Source organism: Chionomys nivalis, chromosome 26 (assembly GCF_950005125.1).
Source record: "Chionomys nivalis chromosome 26, mChiNiv1.1, whole genome shotgun sequence".
NCBI classification, from domain to species: domain Eukaryota; kingdom Metazoa; phylum Chordata; class Mammalia; order Rodentia; family Cricetidae; genus Chionomys; species Chionomys nivalis.
In genome coordinates, this window is record NC_080111.1 from 17,354,013 (window position 1) to 17,375,250 (window position 21,238).

General features: G+C 41.5%; 1 protein-coding gene across 5 annotated transcripts in view; it reads left to right on the forward strand.

The window, feature by feature from the left end:
- Reln (reelin) overlaps nucleotides 1–21,238 on the forward strand; it is a 429,470-nt gene that overhangs the window by 240,584 nt on the left and 167,648 nt on the right. For all 5 annotated transcript variants that reach the window (XM_057758362.1, XM_057758363.1, XM_057758365.1 and 2 more), the window contains exons 9-11: nucleotides 3,061–3,157; nucleotides 5,543–5,783; nucleotides 19,505–19,650. In XM_057758362.1, coding sequence (XP_057614345.1) covers nucleotides 3,061–3,157; nucleotides 5,543–5,783; nucleotides 19,505–19,650 — 484 coding nt within the window. The remainder of the gene's footprint in view (nucleotides 1–3,060; nucleotides 3,158–5,542; nucleotides 5,784–19,504; nucleotides 19,651–21,238) is intronic.

Genomic DNA, 21,238 nt, shown 5'->3' on the forward strand with positions numbered 1-21,238 from the left:
AACAGTGTGTACAACTGTTGCTGTCTGTCTGTCTTTATCACTTATAATCTTATTAATTTAGAATTAAGAGCTGACAACTGAGGCAGCTAGACAGAGGATTCATAAAATTCCTTTACATAAAATATACAGTCCTCTCTCAAATGCTGGGCTTGGTGATCATATGCAGCGCTATGTGGTGGCCAAACTTCCTCAGCAAATTGGAGAGGTTCATTAATTTTGTTTATTGACTCTAAGCTTCATCATTTTTTTTAACCTTGTGAGTAAAAATTTTCATAATCTGGCAAGAACCAAAGGAAATGCTTGAAGGTTTTGTTGGTGTTTCTGAGACAAGGTCTCACTGTGTGGCCTGGCGCTGTCTCTCCTGGAAATCTCAATATAGACCAGTCTGGCCTCCAACTCAAAGAGACCCACCTGCCTTCTGCTTTCTGGGTACTGGGAATAAAGGTGCCTGACCTTTGAACTTCAGACACATCTTCAGCACAGCGATGTCTCTGAGACCATAGTTGTTACCATGGTTTCCAGTGATCTTGCTTGCATTGCCCAATCGCTAAGTTCTTACACTGTTGTTGTTTTAGAGGGAGTGATTGCATTAAAGTGATTTGGTGTAGGATAAATGGGTCTGCAAATGAGGATATTTTGCATTTGACACTTATTGTCTGGTCTTATATTTCAGACTTGTCAATTTGATATCTTTGATGTGAGAGGGAAATAAAGAGGCACCCATTTCAAATACCCAAGCCTCGCAAAAGCAATAACTCTGCATGTCACATCTGGGTACAGGAAGTCGAAAGTAGCATTAGGCCCCAGAATATGCAAGAATGCAGTGAAGAATCACCAACTCCTCCTCTCTCCCACATTGAGAGTCTGGGAAAGAACAAATTTCACGACAGTGATGGAAATCTCTGTGGCAGGGTTTATGTGAAGAACAATTTGTATCCAGTTAGAAGCTTTACTCTGAGTGGGTACAGGACGTGAGTCCTCCGCCAGACCAGTGCCACTCATAAGGCCAACTTATGAAAGCCTCCGAGTGAGGCAGATCTCCAAATATGAACACCTCTCCAGAAGATTCTCCCACTAGTGGAGGTCCCCATCTCTGTCCCCTTAGCGCTTTCCCTGAACCCAAATCATGGCCTCCCAGATGTCCCCCTTCCCTGGAGCCCTTTATGATGGCCTGATGCAGTTATCTTCAGAGTACCGCTTGATTTCTTGGCACTGCTGAAGGCGTGATGGAAAGGCTGGGGGTGGGGACCCAGTGAGCCTTACACACGAGGGTACAGGAGAAGTCATTCACTTACAGACAGAAAGCTAACTCAGGTGAGGCTGGAGCTGGAGGGTGAGCTAACACGGTACAGAAGTCTGGTGAGACCTGGTGGGGACCCCTTTACGGTGGTAACGCGGAGAGGGATCAAACGGCTCACTTTTAAGCAGTAGAGAATTTTATGATTCAGTGACTGAAAAAAAAAAGTGAGTTACCTGCCATGATCAAGAGTCAAGTGTCTCTGTTTCATAGGCATGCCATAAGTTTAACCTCAGAACACTGAAATAGCAGCATGAGGGACCTGATAGAAACAGTGATTGTGTCGGGCTGCCTTGGGTATCTGTCTGGCCTGTGTCAACATTCTTTCTATGCTTGCTTTATAAACAGCTTGCAAGACTGCATTCCGTGTGTAACTTTTGGGTTATTATTCTACCCTTCTCAAGAATTCACCCCGCTTGTTGACTTTTAAGCACTGGGGAACACAAAACATAAAAGGAGCAGGCAAGTAGCATTTAAACCTTCAGGCTGGACTTTCCCTGAAATACCGTTCTCTGCCAGACCTCATTCTTTTTCGTGCTGAAGTTTGTCCCACGAATCCTGGCAGCTTCCATTTCCAGCCACGCAGTTTGGTGTTTATTTTAATCAGCTGCTCATGACAGGTAGAATTTAGCAACAGCTACAGTGGCATTAGGTGGATTTCCAAGTAGATCAGTGTAGCCAGTGGCCTTCGTTAGATGCTCCTTTCTCTTGTCCTTCTTTGCATACATTTCGGCCGTGAGAATAAATCTAAGAAAACACCTATTTGGCCTTTTAGCTCATTGCCAGCGTTGGCAATCCCGGACTAACTGGTTTTGTACTAGACACCACTGAAATGAAATATAGTCCTACGAAAGCTTGGCAACCCTGACTGCTGCCAATATAAAACCACCGCCAGATGCTGTTTGCTGAGACGCGGTGTCTTTTAGCAGATGGATAGACGTTAAACACAAATTGTACTGTTTCTTTTCCTTTTGGTTCATTTTGTTTTTATTGCAATATAGAAATTTTGCTGTATTAGTTACAGTCAACTTGTAGCAAATGCTTCATTGCTGTTTTGGGGTTTTCTGAGATCTTTGAAATTACACTCAGACCATTCTTCATTATGTGAACTTATTAGAAATGGAGAATCAAATTCATCATCGGTTCTAGAACTTCCTTTGGTACTCATACTCCAGTACTGAAAATAATAATGAGAAGTAAGCACCAAGTACTCACCATGGACTTTCTGCCTCTGCCTCAGATAGTAAGGGCTTGGCCATAGTCAAGAAACACCTGCCCCATCTCCAACAGTCATTATTTGGAACCGGAGTGTTATTACAGTGTTTTGTTTCCTTTTACGCTGCTGCACCATTGAGATAACCCATAAACTAAGAGATCGGTGACTTTGTTTCCCACTTCAACGACTCATAAAGCATTTAAAGCAATAATTATCAATTACTATTTACTTTCAACAGCAATAATGGCATTATTAATCATTCCGAAAATTGACCTATCTCTTGCCACAGAACTGTGTGATTTACTGTAACTTAAATAGTTCGTATTCTCTAGATAAATCTGAAAATTATCTTTTGCATCTTCCTTCTTGTTCCAAAGAGGGTTTATTAAATCACATTTATGATAACAGAACACAAGAAATTTCAACATAGTGGGAATAGTGGACTAAACATGAATATTTTTAAAGCATTGAACATATTAATAGAGAAGAATCATCTACAATTGCATTGTGTTTGGATCTTCAGATTCATTCTCATTCTTGCTTACAGGGTCAGGATCCTGCCGATTTAGTTATTCTGACCCCAGCATCACCGTGTCATATGCCAAGAATAACACTGCCGACTGGATACAGCTCGAGAAAATTAGGTGTGTTATCGCTAAAATATTTGCATCCAAGACTCTGTTCCTCTGTTTGCTTCACTCCACCCCTGACCTTTCTTTTCACGGTTAGAACACTTTGGTTATTCATTTCTCCAGTTGTGGGTCTATCTATTACAGTCTGTCTTACTTGAGGGAGATGTTGCAAGATACAGCTTTCTCATTCATAACTTCCTACTGTTAATATGCCTTCTACCAAACTGTTTTGGGTTGCAGCACATTTGGGATCATAACTTCTAAGGGAGCATCCTTTGCCATATCACCTCACCAACTGTGGCAGGTAGGAGGTGCTCTGACTTTGGCCTGAGATACAGACCTGAGAGTATGACCAGCAACTGACTGCCCACGTCCATTCCTGTCCACGGTGACAGGGTCCATAGCTGCGAGCTTTCTTGTGTCTCATCTGTAGTTCCATAACTTAGCTTGAAATATCCCTCAAGCCTCTCTTTATAGCCTGTATTTTCCTTATTTCAAGAGTTCTCCCATAAGGAAATGAAGTAGAATAGTCCAGATAAAAGGAATGCCATAATGCTGAAAAGATTTGATGACGTTACAAAGTCCCGAATCATGTTTACCAATGATGCAGAGTTTAAACCCTGAAATAAACTTCAAAACAGATGATTAATTAAAGGAATAAATATACAAAGGAAAACAATGGCACGTTGCCTGCTGCGACAAGGGCCATAACACCACACTTGTATTAAAGATTATGGTGACTAGGTTAGTTCTTAAACTGGAAATTAAGTAGAATATTTTCCATCTGTTTTGAGATTTGTTTTCCATCAGCTCTTTCCTTTATATTAAAATAACAATGATCTGTTTAGGGAAGCAGAAGAAATATTAGGCTGATAATCTTTAATAATAACCAATTTGTACAAGGCTTCTAGTAGTATATCAGAAAATAAAACCCACATATCTAAGCTCTAGTCTAACAAAACTAAGAAAGGTAATTCTAAGATTTTCATAAATTATCTCCCCTTTGACTGGATAAGATATAATTTAGGGGTGGTTACTGCATGCTGAGCTCCATCATGCTGGGCCAACTTTATGATAATATTATCTATTCTCAGCTGTAGAATTTTGAAAATACATTCATATTGGATACTTAGGCATCTAAATGAGTGTAAGCAAACCAGCACATATATAGAAATTTTACCTGTACCCTGCAGATTTTCTTCTACTATGTTATATCATAACCTAAATAAGTTATAGTGTGTGTTTGTTCCTGGGAAACAGCTATATCGTGATAAATGATGGAACTACACATTTGATCGCACATATAAAGATCACACTCAGCTGAGTACATTAAATATTTCAAACGAAATGGCACTTTCAATTTTAGGCTGGGTAGCAAACCACCGTACTCACGCATACAAATCTCCCTTCCCCTTGGTGATCAGCGTGAACATTTTCTCTGACCACCATCTGAAACTAAAGTATATTCTCTTCAGCATTTGAAATTCTTTTTGAAGCTAAAAAAAAAATGAAATACTGTAAAAGAAAAGGGAATTGATTACCCCCAAAGGTGAGATGCACCATCTATAACCCCACTGACAAGCCTGAAGATATATATATGCTTCACTGGTGGGTGAAAAATACGGCTTTCTCTCCAGCCCTTCCAGCTGATTTATAGGGAGCCCAGCCTACCACTAGTTTGCATTTTAAAACCGTTTTTAATCTCAGCTAAAATGACCGTTTTTAAAGCAGCATATATTTCTTTTTGGTAGAATGAAAAGATTAATAAAACTTGTATTATATAGCAGAAAGAGATAAATCCTAATAGATGTGATATAAAAAGCCTATTAAATTTTATCTTTTCCAAAGATTGACCTGGATACAATTGTGAATAATTATAAGTGAATACAATCATCAGATGTAAAAAATGTATCTGATGACTGAAAATAAATATTATATAGAGATTAGTTTGCCATATATATGTATATAAGTATACATTCATGTATATATTTTTAATCATGTCATTTGCAGTCACCTCTAATCAATGCATAATTTCAAATAATCCATATTAATTTCTATTTTTTTTCTCTTTTTCTTATCAAGTGAGTGGTTTTTAAATAAAACATCTACCATGTGCCAGAACTCTTCTAGGTACAATTTGATTCTTTTTGTATAATCCCAACATCTGGTGCCTCTTTTCCTTCCACTATTCCTTTCCTGGTTTATTTGAACACACTTCCTATCTGCTTTGTGTCAAATATAAAACCCTCAAAGGCCTTAAATATGTACGCTGTTTTCACTTAATAGGAAAGTTGTAACAAGCAGCCTGTTTTGAATGTATGATGAACACTGTGTGTTCATAGTGAGGCTATGATCTTAGCTGTGTGCTTGACCTCCTCTCTTTGCCATGCTTCCCAGAGCCCCTTCCAACGTCAGCACAATCATCCACATCCTCTACCTTCCGGAAGAAGCCAAGGGAGAGAACGTGCAGTTCCAGTGGAAGCAGGAAAGCCTGCGTGTAGATGAGGTGTACGAAGCCTGCTGGGCCTTGGACAACATCCTGGTCATCAATGCAGCCCACCGACAAGTCATTCTGGAAGACAACCTCGACCCAGTGGACACGGGCAACTGGCTCTTCTTTCCCGGAGCAACGGTCAAGGTTTGAACGCTTTCATCCCTTCTTCCTTTAGAGACCCAAGGCTTACTGAGCCAGTCCTTTCAAGATAACTTTTCCTCAACACAACTCTGGGTATTAATTAACATTCTTCTGTCTCATATATTACCATTTAAGGGTATGATGTCACTTTGTAAAAGACATTTCTTTATTCATTCATTTTATAATTGTTTAAGGACTCAGATTGGGCTGAACCCTGAGAACAATCATGAAAAGGCAGATACATTTCTTCCCTTTTCGTGGCTATCAATTTCGTGGAAGCAGACAGACATGTCACTGCAAATGCAGGACAGCCTCGTTGTCATTTCCTGGGGAAGCTTAGAGTTCTGAGATGGCATCAAATCCAGGCGTGGGACTTTGGGAAGGTTATCCAGAAAGTAGAGAAAGCAAGCAGATACTGCAGGATGGCTGGAAGGGAGCCAGGTAGGAGGAGGACCAGCATTCTAGGAATTGGGGGTCACATACACAGAGGTTTGAACAGAGTGTTTGTGTCTTCCATACATTCGTGTGTCCCAATACTATCAGATTGGGCTAGAAGTAGAGCCCTTGTGAGGTCATTCAGTCATCAGGATGAAGCTGTGGTGAAAGGAAGATTAATATCCATATAAAAGATCCCTCTCTGGCCCTTAGCATGTGAAGCCACAGAGGCTAAGGATGCATAGACACTAAGTCTTCTAGAATTCTGATCACAGGCTCTGACGGCTTCCAAAAGTCTTAGAAAGAGGTGTTCCTAGTTCAGTTTTCCAGGCTATGATGTTCTCTCGCTGGAGCCCCACACTAAAGCAGATAGTCCAGATCGGTGATTCTCAATCTGTAGGTCTGTTGGAGGCCGTGTGAGTCCAACACAGATTCCCTAACTGGACTAGAACGGAGTCACGAGGAATAAACCAACGCAGCTTATACGGTCATCATGGAAGGGCAAGATCTCTCCTTTATTATCCAAACACCTTATATATCATCACATCAATTGAGCAGGAAAACACATTAGGCTGTCTCCTAGGTAACCAGGTGAATGGGCTCAAGTCACGTCCACATCTACCTATATGCTAGCAGTCACGTAGGCCATGAATTAGCATCTCTATAAGACATCCTCCAAATTTCAAAGGGAGGAAGCACCAAAACTCTTAACTCTTAAGTCATCAGCTTCTGCCAACATCTCTTCTCAGGTAATCTACATTTATAACAAAAGAAACTAGGAGCAGCATAGATCACAACCCTTGCGGGGTCACGCATTGGATATTTACATTACAATTCATAACAGTAGCCAAATCACAGTTATAAAGTAGCAACAAAATAATTTTATGGCTGGGGGCACCACCCTGTGAGGAACTGTATTGACAGCTCACAGCACTAGGAAGGTCTGGAAGCAAAAGCCCTTAAATGGAGTTCAGAATAGTTTTCCAGTAGTTTTTGAGACTTGTGGTAAGTAATCCCACTGTATGACAAACAAGAAGACCTTGAAGATCAACTGGCTGTTTTGGAACTTTATTTGAAGATCATATCCACTGGTGTCCTTTAAATCCAGGCCAATCCCATTTTGCACTTGAAATCACTCTTCTAAGAGAGAACACCGAATGAAGGGTTGCATGGAAAGGCCAAAGAGACTGCTTATAAGTCGTTCCGTGGGAGATCTTGTGAGGCAGGACTAGGAGAGACAGGATGGAGAAGTGTGGACATAGTACAGATTTGATAACAAGGGAATGGAGGAGTTGGGAACTGATAAAGAAGACAGAGGGATGGTGAACGTGAAGGCAAGGTTGGGTGCCAAGATGGACAAAGTGTCATTTGCTGAAACCAGAAGTACAAGGGAGGAGCAGGCTTGCGGGAAGGTCAAAGGAGGCTTTAGTTCGGACACACAACTCTTGATGTGCAGCAGGTAGCTGGCAGGAGGTCAGAGGCATGGGCCAGAAGCTGGGAAGATGCTGTTTTGGCGGTCGTCACTGGCCAATGGTGATGGCAGTCATGAAGCTTGCCCGATGAGAGACTGTGATAAACAGTACGGAAAATGTTAGTCGGTCATCAACTGAATCTCTGCGTGTCTCTACTTTGGAAATAAATTGAAATTTCAAGTTACAGCTGTTTTTGATTTTTAGCTGTGACTTACCGATGCAAAGCAATCCTGTGCTAGATAGGTGAGATCCTAAGAAGGGAAACTAAAAGAATATAAAGATTCCCTCTGCTCCAGGTGCTGAGGTTACACCTATGTCCTGGTCATGGAAGCAGGCATTCCCTCTGCTCATTCCAGAAAAGCATCCCACTAGACTGCTTTACTGAAAGAGTCCGCACAGCCCTGCTGTATGTGTCTGTGTGTGTGTGTGTATGCACATGCATGTGCATATATTTGTGTGTGTGCTCATGTGTGTGCATAGGTGTGTGTGCTTGTGTGTGTACGAGTACAAAAGTCTCTTAAATGCTAATGTTAATAAAGTCAAACAATTGTGATTATAGGTAGTTATGACTAAATTGTCCAGCTGCTGATCTCCAAGACATTAAGGGTAATTGGTCAAAGGGAAAGAGAAAAAAAATGAGGCATTGCCACTCATAGAAGTATTTCTCTCATCTTCTCCAGATGTTTCAATTCTCTGGAAATCATTGTTTATCCCGAATAGAGCATAGAGCAAAGTAACAGAAGACAGTAACCAGCTTAAGGAGCCACATGACCCAGGGAAGTATAGCTATAAACACCAGCTTAAATCTCCTCGGGCAGGTGGAACACTGACATTCCGGGTCTTTGGTAATTTGAATCATGTCTGTAAGAGCACAGCTTTTCCTGGAGAACCCCATCTTATGTTATTTGCAGTTTTCTGTGTGTCGTGTGGTGCAAGGTTTGAATCTAGGACCTCCTGTATATGAGGCAGGCACTCCACTATTGAGTCGTACCCTCAGCTCCTTACTGTAGTTTTTGATCTGGTAAACTGAAGTAGATGGTAACGGGTTCCATCTCCTCCATCCTCTTGTGCCCACAGCCCTGCCCACCTCATATTCCAGGCTTCTCCCAGGAGATGTCCCCACACAAAAGGAAAGGTGTACCACATTCTATTGTGCTTCTAATTACCATCATTATTTTTCATTTCCCACAAATCCCGAAGCAGCCTTTGTTCATACCAAGTGCATGAGGCTTTAAGTGCCTGTAAATCCACTGGTGCCTGGGCTCCTCAGAGCACCACCTCCCTAGCAACCGCGACACAGGAGCAGATCGTGTACTGAGCATGGGAAGAGCCTGAAAACCACTTGCTATTAAATCACCTGTTTCCTCTGCTGGCGGCGGGTGATGCTGCCTTCTTTCACAGAACAAGATTTTAACTTCTGTATGTCTTTCTAGAAGCATAAAGAATTAGTGTCAGTTTCTACTGTTCTAATGTGGGTTGTGGTTATCAGTTCATCAGTGCGGAGGTTAGGATGGGCCTCTGTCTGGCTGCTGTGGGCATTCACGACGTGTGTAAGAGTCAGAGGCACCACCTTCACCCTGGTGAGGGAGAATGCGTAATCTCAAGGTGACCCCTACACACCAGCTGTGAGTGACTTTGGTTTAATTGAGGAGTAAAGGATACGAACCAAGTATTTGGGTTCTTCCCTTTTAAGACTATCAGATTCTAGCATCTCCTGTTGGGTAAGGGTCTCACACTCAGGAATGGTTCTTGCAGTGTCATGAAAACAGTGTGGATCCTTGACAGTAATGGATACAAATAATGATAGGAGCACAACTGTAGCTCTGATAAATGATAATTGTAACCGCAGTTGTGTTGGTACCTGGCATGAAGGCTCATCGCTACAGGAAGACCTGTCTTCAGCTTTGCAGCAGTGCTGAGCAGCAACCGGGAGACAGACACACTGCCAGCTCAGGGTTTCGACCACCCGCTCTTGAAACATCTCCACAGATTCGTCAGGGCCATCTATCCCCACCTTTTCAAATATGCCTCTTGCAGTTTGAACGATTCTTGATTTTACGCTCGAAGGAAAGTAGTTGCTGTAAGTCTGGAGGTCAGCGCGGGGCTGCCACAGTTACTGTGCCCAAGGAGGGTTGGCAGTGTCGGGGAGTCACTTCCAGAAGAATCGGGGATAAACAAGCTAGGAAGACCTATGCTTGAATCAGAATTTTTTTCTCTTCTTCCCGTTCTTTTGTTTTGGTTTTTTGTTTTTTCTTTCAAGACAGGGTTTTCTCTGTATAACAGCCCTAGCTGTCCTGAAACTAGCTTTGTAGACCAGGCTGGACTCAAACTCATAGAGATCCGCCACCCTCTGCCTCCTGAATGCTGGGATTAGAGGCGTGAGCCACCACCTGCCCATTCTTTCATAAAACCCCTTGAGATAGAATTTTGGAATGAATCTATATGCCATGAACATGTCTTGGTCAAGCAGCTGTTCATTTTGTTTGTTTACTCACAACTTGAATGGCAGACACAACTTTAATCTTGAAAGTATAAGTCGTGTGTGTGTGTGTGTGTGTGTGTGTGTGTGTGTGTGTGTGTGTGAAAAAGGTGAGCAGAAGGAAGTCACATGCTTCAATCACTGTCCATTATAAGTGATTTTCTCTGCTCGGCGATCTTGGTTCCCCTGAGTTTGCAAGGGCATAAATCACTGGTTTCTGTCAATGCTGCAGATTAAAAAGAGGTCACCATGACATAGGTGCTGTTCCCTGAGCCTCTCATTTTTAAGAAACCCGATTGCCCTCCTGCTGATTTTTTTTCTGTTTATTACCCGATTGCCTAGAGTTCTAGATCACCCCTTGTATGTGTTTATGCCAGGTGATGTTGAGAAGTGAATCAATGCTAACTGCCACTGTTAGAATGACTGCCCTTGCGAATAGCTAGGATTTGAGCACATGCGTTTAAAAACGAAAGTCTTTTAAGAAGCAATTTATTGGAATTTGCAAGTTCACACCAAGGATCTGAAGTCACTAAATTACAAGCTTTGGAAGAGACCTGCCATTGTCTCTTCTCTCATCGGGCTTCCACTTGCTTCTTTGCCATATCTACTTTTGATAATAAGGTAGTGGCGACAGTCTTACTGGTAGAACAGCCACCAAAGGGCCCGGATAAAGACGACAGAAGAGCCTGTAGGTAAGTCAACAGACCACTGAATGGAACCATTCAATCAGAAGAGATTTCGTTAATTTTCTTATTGCTCTTATGTGTAGTGAATTTAACAAACTTGTTGCTCCATTGGACAGAAGGCAAGTCTCCAGCCCCGAATCAGAATTGTAGCTTCTTTCTCAGTGTCTGGTGTCACCCCTCGAATGCTGTTAATTGTCACAAAATGATGAAAAAAAAAATCATCTTCAAATTAAGAAAAATGTAAATGAAATTAGCTGAAAAATTTTAAGTCTTAGTAAAAGATGAGACCCATGAGGAAAAATAAAGTCTTTGACAGCGGTGAAAGGGAAAACCAAGGAGGAGCGAAATCATTTTAAACCTGCCTTCGGGGGAGCAAATCCCCTGAAGGGCAAGGCCTGCCTGATGCAGATGCCCAGTTTGTCTCCCACTTAGTACCCTGGGAAACGGCTCAACAGCTCACATCACGACTCTGCTTTCTTACAAGGTAGAAGGACAAATAGAAAGCAGTCGGCTTGGCCCAAATACGCTTTGCACATCGCTGAACTTCAAACTGTGTAGCATGTGACTGTGGGACTTGTGTCCTGAGTCTCTAATGAGGATAAACCTGAGCCCAGTCAGACTCGTGGCCAGCCCTGTTCCCGTGTCTTCTTCTATTAGGCGTCTGAATGATAACCCTGATTTCCTGGCTGGGTTCCAGCTTGGTTAATTGCACGCTGTCTACCCAGATTCCCTCTGCTTGGGGTACCCTTCTTCTGGATTGTGCTGCCCTTATTATTGTGCTTCCCCAAGAGGTGGGGACGTATTATAAAATGCGCCAGAATATAATTTGTTAAGCTAATAAGAGCACTTTGGGGATGAAGGGTTAAATGTGAAAGTGTGCTTTTCACAATCTCCCCCCAGTGAGGTCTATTTGTTTAGCAATTAACATGGAATAGCATCAGTGAAATGTGGACAAGAGCCAGGTCAGCGTAACAAGAGTAGCAATAACCTAGGAACAGCTAATGTTGGTAAATTCTAAAGAAGGTAGCCATACAGATAAATCCCCAGCGCCTAGTGTGCCCTTTGGTTTCGTTTTGTTTCGTTTGAGATTGAAACTGATACTTAAAAATTTCTGATTAAGTCAGCACAGTCTTCAATAAGTAAAGTTTGTTTTTTCTGTACGGTAGCATTTCCATCATCTTTGTGTGTGTTACAGTTCTTAACAAAATAGCTTGCATGGTAGCAATTCTTTGAAGTAAATTTTCTTAAGCAAATGATTAAAGTTACGGAACAGAATAAAAGGGAGAGGAGTATTTGTGGATTCCTAGTGTTGCTGTCTTTAAACACATTCCTCATGGCCACTCGCCTGTCCTTCATCCCCATTTCAAAGAAGAGAAAGCAAAGGCTCCAACATGTCAAAAGGCTTTGAGTTTTGAAGCCAAGTCTGTTTTATTGTGAAACTTGACTCTTCCCTGCCAAGCTATGCTGTATCCCTCCATTCAATGCCTAGCGTATCTGGACTTAATTTGAGGAGGCAAGTAAGAAAACCTAACCCTGAATATGAAGCTGATCACCAAAGACAAGGCTAACAATTGCCCTACGGTGTCACATTGTTACTCCTCCTCTTGCTGCTCCAGCTCCAGTCTGTCACTGTTTCCATTTCAGAACTGATACTGTCACAAAGTAACTATACACTTGTCTCAAAACATACCATCAACTGGGATCTTTGTAAACCCTACTACAGCATGGTTCAAATGTGAGTGTTTAGTGGATCCCAGAAAATAGTAAGACAAAAGCCCACTCTTTGGGCTCCCCAAAATCCACTCCCCCTGGCTGGACCTATCGTGCCGACTGAAAAAAACACACGGCAGCCCTCCTGCACCTGGACTGCATTTGCGGCCAAGTTTCCAGGTTTGGAACTGGCATTAAATTACCTAGAAACTGAGCGTGCGAAAAATAACAGAAATCTATTCTGTCTCAAGAGAAAATGGCTCTCTTCCTATTAGGGGGTTTTCTTTTTTATTTTTATGGGGTGAAATCTGTAACTTTAAAGATCACTGAACCAGAATGGAGAAAATCTGTGATAAGAGGTATCACGTATACAAAAGGTTTCAGGACACAGTACGTAGGCTAACGGCCAGTTCACCTTCCACCACCACACACCACATCCTCTTTTCATGGGGAAATTCACATGCCAATATATTTTATTTCCAACCAGACACTGGCTAATTTATGGCTCTGCCAACAATGCTATTTTAATTAATTTTATTCATCTTATTTCTCTTTCCTTCGCTCCTCATATCTCATCTGTTTGCATTGCCTAAATTTTAATTAAAAAATCTTCTCCTCTCTAAGGAGCAATCTGAAGTAGCAAAAATAATCACTTAAAATATTACAGTCATTAAAAAATTGGCTGTGGTGGAAGCCATGCATTTTCAATTTTGCTACAAATGATGTTTTAGCGTCCCTTTAAAAGTGCACTTTGTATCTGAATTGTCTGCCACCAGCCAGCTTGGCTATCAAAAGTGGTCTTCCAGCTGGGTGGGCTGAGTGACAGCTCCTTAATGGAGGGAATGGATGGCTCTCGGCTCATGTGGCGGGAACAGCACACCAGGCAGATAGCTTTCCATCTGCCGCTAGCCCTCTACAAGCTGGTATTGCCCAAATGCCCAGTGTACCTCTTTCAGCAAAAATGGAATCATCAAGAAGTAAATTGTGAGGCTGTAGATCCTAAAGGGATCATCAGGGTCCTTAGGCCCTAGAGAGGCGGCATTAAGAGTCGCTCCGGTGTTCCTTTTCTCTGAAAGCCTAATCAAACAATGGCAGAGGTGACTTAAGCGCTTTTTACAAGTATGGAGGTGAAGTCATTAACATTTGCAGCAGAGTAGAGGGAGAAAGCTTCGAAAATGCTAACCTGAATTGTGGCCAAGGACGTGTTCTGTTCCATTGAGGAATTTTCACCGATGTTTCCTGTTGATGCCTTTTGCATGGCAACTTCTTGTCACTTAGTGACACTGTGTTCTGCTTGTCAAATAAAGGAAATTCATTTTAGTGGCAAAGCAGAGAAATACTTTTTTTTTTGGCCGAGGAAATTGCATGAAGATATAGAGATATCAAAATTATAGATTCATTGTTACTTAGGTATATATGAGTTACCAATGCTAAAATAATAAAACAGGTATTAATGTAATAATTGATGGTACATAGGAAGGCCCAAAAACAGAAAGATAGAACAAGCCATTGAGTTTTTGCCTTATTATCCCGAATAAATGGACTAATTTATTATTAGTTATTAAACATCAGCTCCACTACCTGACTTTTTTGCTGACTTTGTTTCGTTTGTAATTGTTAATGCACACAAGTGAAATGAGTTTGAGCTGAGCTGGATGTTAGAAGGGAGTGTGGTTTCCTGAGATTTCACAGTTCCCGTACACGTTTCTCTTGGATTGTTAGCACACTGGATTTTGATGTCATTCAGTGCAAGTTCATCTGTTAAGAAAAATGGTGTCGGTCATCCCACATCCTCGAGTTTTCATTTGTTAGAAGAATATCTGATAATCTCCCAAAATATGGAGGCTTTTTAAATTCCTTTTTAAAAAAGATTTATTTATTTATTATTTATACAGCATTCTGCCTCCATGTGTGCCTGCACGCCAGAGGAGGGTGCCAGATCTCATTACAGATGGTTGTGAGCCACCATGTGGTTGCTGGGAATTGAACTCAGGACCTCTGAACCAGCAGCCAGTGCTCTTAACCTCTGAGCCATCTCTCCAGGCCCCAGCTTTTTAAGTTCTAATTGATGGTTTTTATCTGCTGTAATAATGTGTCAACATGTGCAGTACTTTTTTAAAAACTACATTGTATCATGGGGCCTATTTTTGTATAATTTTCTAAAGGTTTTAATTAGATCTGGGGAATTATAATAGTTATTATAATGAGAAACAAAAATATATTTAAATATTCTTCTGTTTCTGTATCAACTACTACTAAGACTGTAAAATATAATAGCACGTATCTTTTAAAAGTGTCTATTCGGAAATAGATATCATTGGCACTTAGAAATTTAAACAGAGCTGCTCTGATCTCCGAGTTTCTCACAACCAAGAGAGGAGATCTTAGTCACTCTCTTCTTCACCCTGAGACGCTGAGGCCTAGGGGGCAAAATGACTTGTGCCAGCCCTCAGCCATCAGGTAGAAGAAATGTGCTTTGTTGGACCTTCTCCTCCCGACCTCCAGAAGTCCTGAGCATAGATGTGGTACTGAGTGTTCATTGTTTGTCATTTGGACTGTTTGTTCCCAGTGGTATGTTTCCCCAGTATGGTATGATATGGCATGATTTCCTTGATTCATGTAAGTGCTGCATCAATTGGAGGGAGAAGTTCACACAGACCCTAAGCAAGCAGCCCCTGAATTCTGTCTGCAGAGTTGAGAAGCCCACTGGAAGTCCGGGGACTGTCGCCTGCCCGTGATGGCATCGAGACTTCCGTTGTTAATCTGGAGAGTTTCTAGGGAACCCGGATGATTTCAAAACGTTGAGCCCCAGGCACTCAAACTCTCCCTGTGATCAATTTCAAGATCCTTGGATGAGAACGCAACTCTAGCCAGAACTCATATATCCAAGGCCTGTAAATGACCACCATCTTAGAGAGAAGGGGACACAATAGATCTGTTGTCTCAGGCGCTCAGTAATTCATCTCTTAAACCACGAGGACACTGGGCTCGCTTGAGAGGAGACTCCAGGAATCGAGTTTGCTATTTAAACCTGACGGAATGTTTCCAAGGCTAAGCCTAGATGCCGGCACATGGAGCTCTCTCGTGTCTGTGTGAATGGAACTCTAATGTTAAGTGCTGGCTGCCCACTGTGAATTGGCTAGAACTCTAAAGAGATTTTAAAACTGTACAAACAATGACAACCTTCTGCCTCTCACAGAAACTTCTTGAAGACAGATTGGTTTTTATGGCCCACTAATATGAATATTTGTTAATAATCATTTACATGAATATTAATTTGTTCTTGTTATTTTTCACTTGCCGTGGTGAATATTACTTGTGTTTCACAGGGTGACAAGAGTGTGTTCACAGGGATAAAGTGTGACTACACACTATCTTTCAATAGTTACATAGTCGTAAATGATACTTTCTACTCCTGAGAAAGCCTTTGGAGTAAGCTTTCCTGTTTCTGTAATTCCGGTTTATTCTGAGAAAGTAGTTAGCAATAAGCTACCAAATTTTATAAAGATTTTATGTTTTATATAAAATCTGTTACTCATGTAAGCTTCAAATGTGCATCAAATGTATTAATAATAAGGTTTAAAAGGGCAGAAACAAATTACATAGTTTTAAAATATTAATAAAGGTTTATGAAATCAACATTTAAGTAATTAAATGTATATCTAGCCAGAAATGACAAAGGCTGTTAGGAGAGCTATTCTTTCATTGTACAAACACCTCATTCAAACTGTAATGTAAATTATTTTCTTTTCCCTTGAGCGGCTCTTTCGTGTGCCGTTGCCTTGGGTAGACCCATTCCTGCTGATGTCTGGGTCTGTGTAGTAGCTGCAGATGCCCACAGGCCGCAACTGATCAGGGTTCTGACCGTGAGGAAAATCATGAAGGCTCACACCCAGGACTCAGTGGGTGGTTTTAGGGAAATAACCTTGGCTGTTCTTGTTAACGTCGGTTCTCTTTCAGGTGGGCAGGGTGGAGAAATCTTTAAAATTTATCTCCGTTTGACAGTTTCTATTTACTGTGAAATGAACTAAATTCTACCTTTCAGTTGATATGTCTGTTCTAAGGATTGCATAAATGAGTTCAGCTTACCATCCATGAGTAATCTGTATTCATCGCGTGTGAGAAGAGTCCCAAGCTGCCGGTGCTTGCCACATCAAAGTATTAGTTAAAGTGATGACCGGGCCCAGAAGACGTGCGTATGTCTTAGGCTGTGAAATGAGTCCCTAGGGATCACATGCTGCTGCTCTGTTGAACTTCCGGAGACTGTTTACTATTCCAACTCAGTAGCAAATCTATTACAACCCTGATGGTTTCACGAGCTATAGCCTGTTTAGATTCTAGAAGACCACCGACAAAACCATAGTGTTGGGGCTCCTGGTGTAGCTGTCTGTGACCTTGGCAGCCAAACTCCAGTCTAATTATGATTCTCAGACTAAGCCAACATAAATAATATCTTTGTGTTCTTTTGGTTGGTTGGCTTTGGTTTTTTATTTTTTTATATTTTTTAAATTAAAATATAATTACATTATTTTTCCTTTTTCTCCTTCCAACCTTTCCCATATAATACCCTCTAACTTACCCCAAAATTCATGGTCTTTTTTTCTCTAATTGTTTGGATACACACCTAAATATATAAATACAATAGACTCAGTTCTTATAATATTGTTATATTGTTTATATGTAGATGATTTTAGGGCCGACTACTTGATGTTGGATAAACACATGAAGGCTTCTTTCCCACGAAAGACTAATCTCCCCTACTCTCAGCATTACTCAGTTGCTGGGAGTTCGTTGTGCAGGCTTGGGCTCCTGTGTGATTTTTCCCTTTCTAATAACTTGACTTTGGGTGCCATCTTTGTTCAGTTCTTGGTTGTACAGCCGTGTTGTTGAGACCTCACGGGTGTAGCTCCCCTGTGTCTTGTAGGAGACACATTCTCACAATGCCATCCTGTTCAGCCTCTGACAGTCTTTCCAACCGTTCGTCCAAGATGCTCCCTAGGCCTCAGGTGCAGGAGAGGCATTGTAGATGGACCAGCTGGGGCTGGGCACCACAGGATTGCTGGTTCTCTGCATCTTGATCAGCTGTGGTTTCCTGGGATGCTCTCTGCTGCCAAGGGCAGCTACTCTGATGGGGTGAGAGCTACCGTTGTCTGTGGGTCCAGGGGTACATGTTTAGAATAAATACCATCCAGAAGGATGCTGGTAACGTAAAATGGTGATACAGCTTGTTCTTGTGTACATTTGTCACCAACATAGATCTCTACTTAAGACCTGCTCGTCTATAAAGTCTGCTTGTCTGGGTGCTCCCAGAGGTGATCCTGACCGGCTCTTACACAGTGCCATACACTAACATGCTGCCTGTCGTTGGGTCCTATATCTGATACTTAATATTTTTCAACTAATGTAGGGTTATTTTTGTTGTTGTTGTTGTTGTTATTTGTGCTGAGAAACGAACCAAATTCCTCAAATGTGACAGCAATTATTCTATCAAAAATCTCATCTCTAGTGATTTACGTGAATATACATACATACGCATACATCACATGCACACACATATACTCATACACATATATCACATGCACACATATATACACATGCACATATATCACACACACCACGCATGCACACAGAAACATACATCGCATGCACACACATAACATGCACACACACATACATCACATGCACATACATATACGCATACATCACACACATATGCATACATACACATACATCACATACCCACATATATACATACACATGCATCACACATATGCACACATGTACACATATATCACACAACACATGCACATACATCACATGTGCACACATACACATACATCACACACTTATACTACATACACATACATCACATGCACACACACACACCCATGCACACATATCACACACATACACAAATAAAATAATTTTAAAGTAAAAAGGTCATAGCCATAGCATCCCTTCTTTCCCGTATCGAGCTGTTTGACATGTTTTGAGTGCCTACTGTCCCAGCACTGTGTTGAGAACTGGTGAAATGTCCCTGCTCCATAGAGCCAGTGGCATAGTGGGCATTTTCGTCCAGCTGTTTTTCTTCATCTCTACCTCATTTTCAGAAGAGTATTAAAGTTTAAATGAAAGTTTGCTCTTAAATATGTTAGCATTTCCCTTTATGATTTATTACCAAAATTCCATAACGAAAGCTTATAATTTTGAGGAGGAAGTATTCAGTTCACTTAGCTCTCGCATTTCATCTTGTCGTTGACCGTTTGCATCAAACTGAAAAGCATACACTAAGAATAAGTCACCAGAAATTCTTTTTTTCTTTTACGAGTGTCCTGTCAGAGAGTAACAGAATTCGTGATTTCCAAGCCTCTCGCCGGAAAGGCCATCCCCTCTCAGTTCTGGTCAGAAACTTCCTAAAAATATGGCTAAGAGCATATGACATCTCAGGGATGACTGACCTTTTCAGCCCCCCCGTGTTTTGATTAGCTGGATATTCTACTCATCCTCCATTTACAGACAAATCGTGAAAGGCTTGAATGGCAAGCCAGAACTCTATGGAATATTGAAAAGGTCACTGTGATTTAGCCTATAACCACAGAATTGAAAATGCATGACAAATCATTATCAGACTTAATTCTCCCAACAAGGGCTGCGGTAAAGATGGGATATGATTCCAATTAAAATATTCTTGTCTCATAACTGAAGTCTGAAATGGCAAAGCTCAAATGCCCTCTTGACTCCTTTTGTGTGATGACTTAATAAGTTAGCATGGAATTGTAATTGAATTAAGCAAGACCAAAGGGAGGTAACAAGCCCTTTCGATTTGCGAGTGCATCACGGAGGGGCTGATGTAGTGACTTTCCCAAAACTCTGGTTATACAGGGGTAAAACGATACAAAACCAATTCAGCAGCCACCCCATGCTCTCTTTCTTTGTCTACAGCATAGCTGTCAATCAGATGGGAACTCCATTTATTTCCATGGTAATGAAGGCAGCGAGTTCAATTTTGCCACCACCCGGGATGTAGATCTTTCTACAGAGGATATTCAGGAGCAGTGGTCAGAAGAATTTGAGAGCCAGCCCACAGGGTGAGTAATTGTTATCTGCCATGCTGTGTATACCACCTACCTCTGCTCCAGCAGACACATTTTAAATACATCTCGCTGGACAGCAAAAGCTTGCTTAAATAACATTGATGATTTTTATCACAGACAAGCCAAAAGGGGACACTTGTCCTAAGAGCCTTTATTAAATAGAAAGGTAATTTCTTTATGCATGCCTAGAAAATTGTGATTAAAAAATACCTTATGTCAGGCTGTGGTGGTGCACGCCTTTAATCTCAGCACTCTGGAGGCAGAGGCGGGTGGATCTCTGTGAGTTCAAGGCCCACTTGGTCTACAAGAGCTAGTTCCAGGACAGGTTCCAAAGCTACAAGGAAACTCTTTCTGAAAACAAAACAAAAAAAAATTCCTCACATATATCTCATATTAATTAGCTTTCATTTGAAAAAAATATTTTTCAATATTAGAATTTGAAGTCTTTCCACCATAATTATATTGAGATTTTCAGTTCTCCTCCTGGGGACCGAGATTTATAGATACTACTACCCGATTATCATTGAAATATGGTTTTGATCCATAAAAAGGTATTTATGGGATATAGTTTATCTTTGAGGGATACATGAAATGGTACTGGGAACTGAAGTTCAAGGATGAGATACCAGAAGCTCTAAGGGTGTCTGGTGGATTGTGTTTTCTCGATGTTTTGTCTGATCTGCCTTTTTCTGGGTCTGTCGTGCCTTAGACCCCTTACTAGGAGTGACACTTTCCGCAGCTCCAGTATGTAAGGGGATATAGCTCGGTAGATAAAATGTTCATTGTGTAAGTGTGAGGACCGGAATTCAGATCCCCAGAACCCCACAAACGCCACCAATACAGAGAGAGCTTGTGCAACCCAGGGCTTCTGTGGGGAGAATGAGGAAAGCCCTGGAAGCCTACCTGTCATGTAAGGAGGGTAATCAACAGAGGCCCTGTCTCGAACAAGACAGGTGAGGCTGATGTTGGAGCCTGTCCTCTGACCTCTGTGTGTGGATGGTACATTTGTACCTCCTTTCACTCACACACAGACACACACATGCACACGTGGAGGGGTCAGAGGGAGGGAGAAAGACTTTGAGTTCAAAGTGATCATGAGGCTGGGAAGAAGGATCCTGAGTTCAAAGCCAGCCTAAGCTATGTAGCAAGGTCCTATTTTAACATGAAAGGCTCCCATTGAAGAAAGTCCAGAGTCAGAGAAGCAAAGGGTATTTGTAGGAAAGATGCTCAGGAGTTTTTCCAGTTCTCACCTGGACTTTCCTTTCATGTTAACTGTAGAAGGAGCTGGCTATCTACAGCAGATTGACCCGTGAGCATGTCTGTCGGGGGATTGTCTTGAATGCTGATTGATAGAGAAAATCTTAGCCTAGTGTGGTTAGCGCCATTCCCTAGGCCTAAGTCCAGAACAGTGGAAAAGCTAAGCAAGCTAAGTGAGCAGACACGTAGGCTTGAATGCATTTATTTTCCTGCTTTTAGGTGTGATATAATATGAGTTTCTGCTTTAACTTCCCCTTAATGGTGGTCTGTAACCTAGACTTGTAAACCAGATAAACCTTTTTTCCCCTAAGTTGCTTTTGGTCTG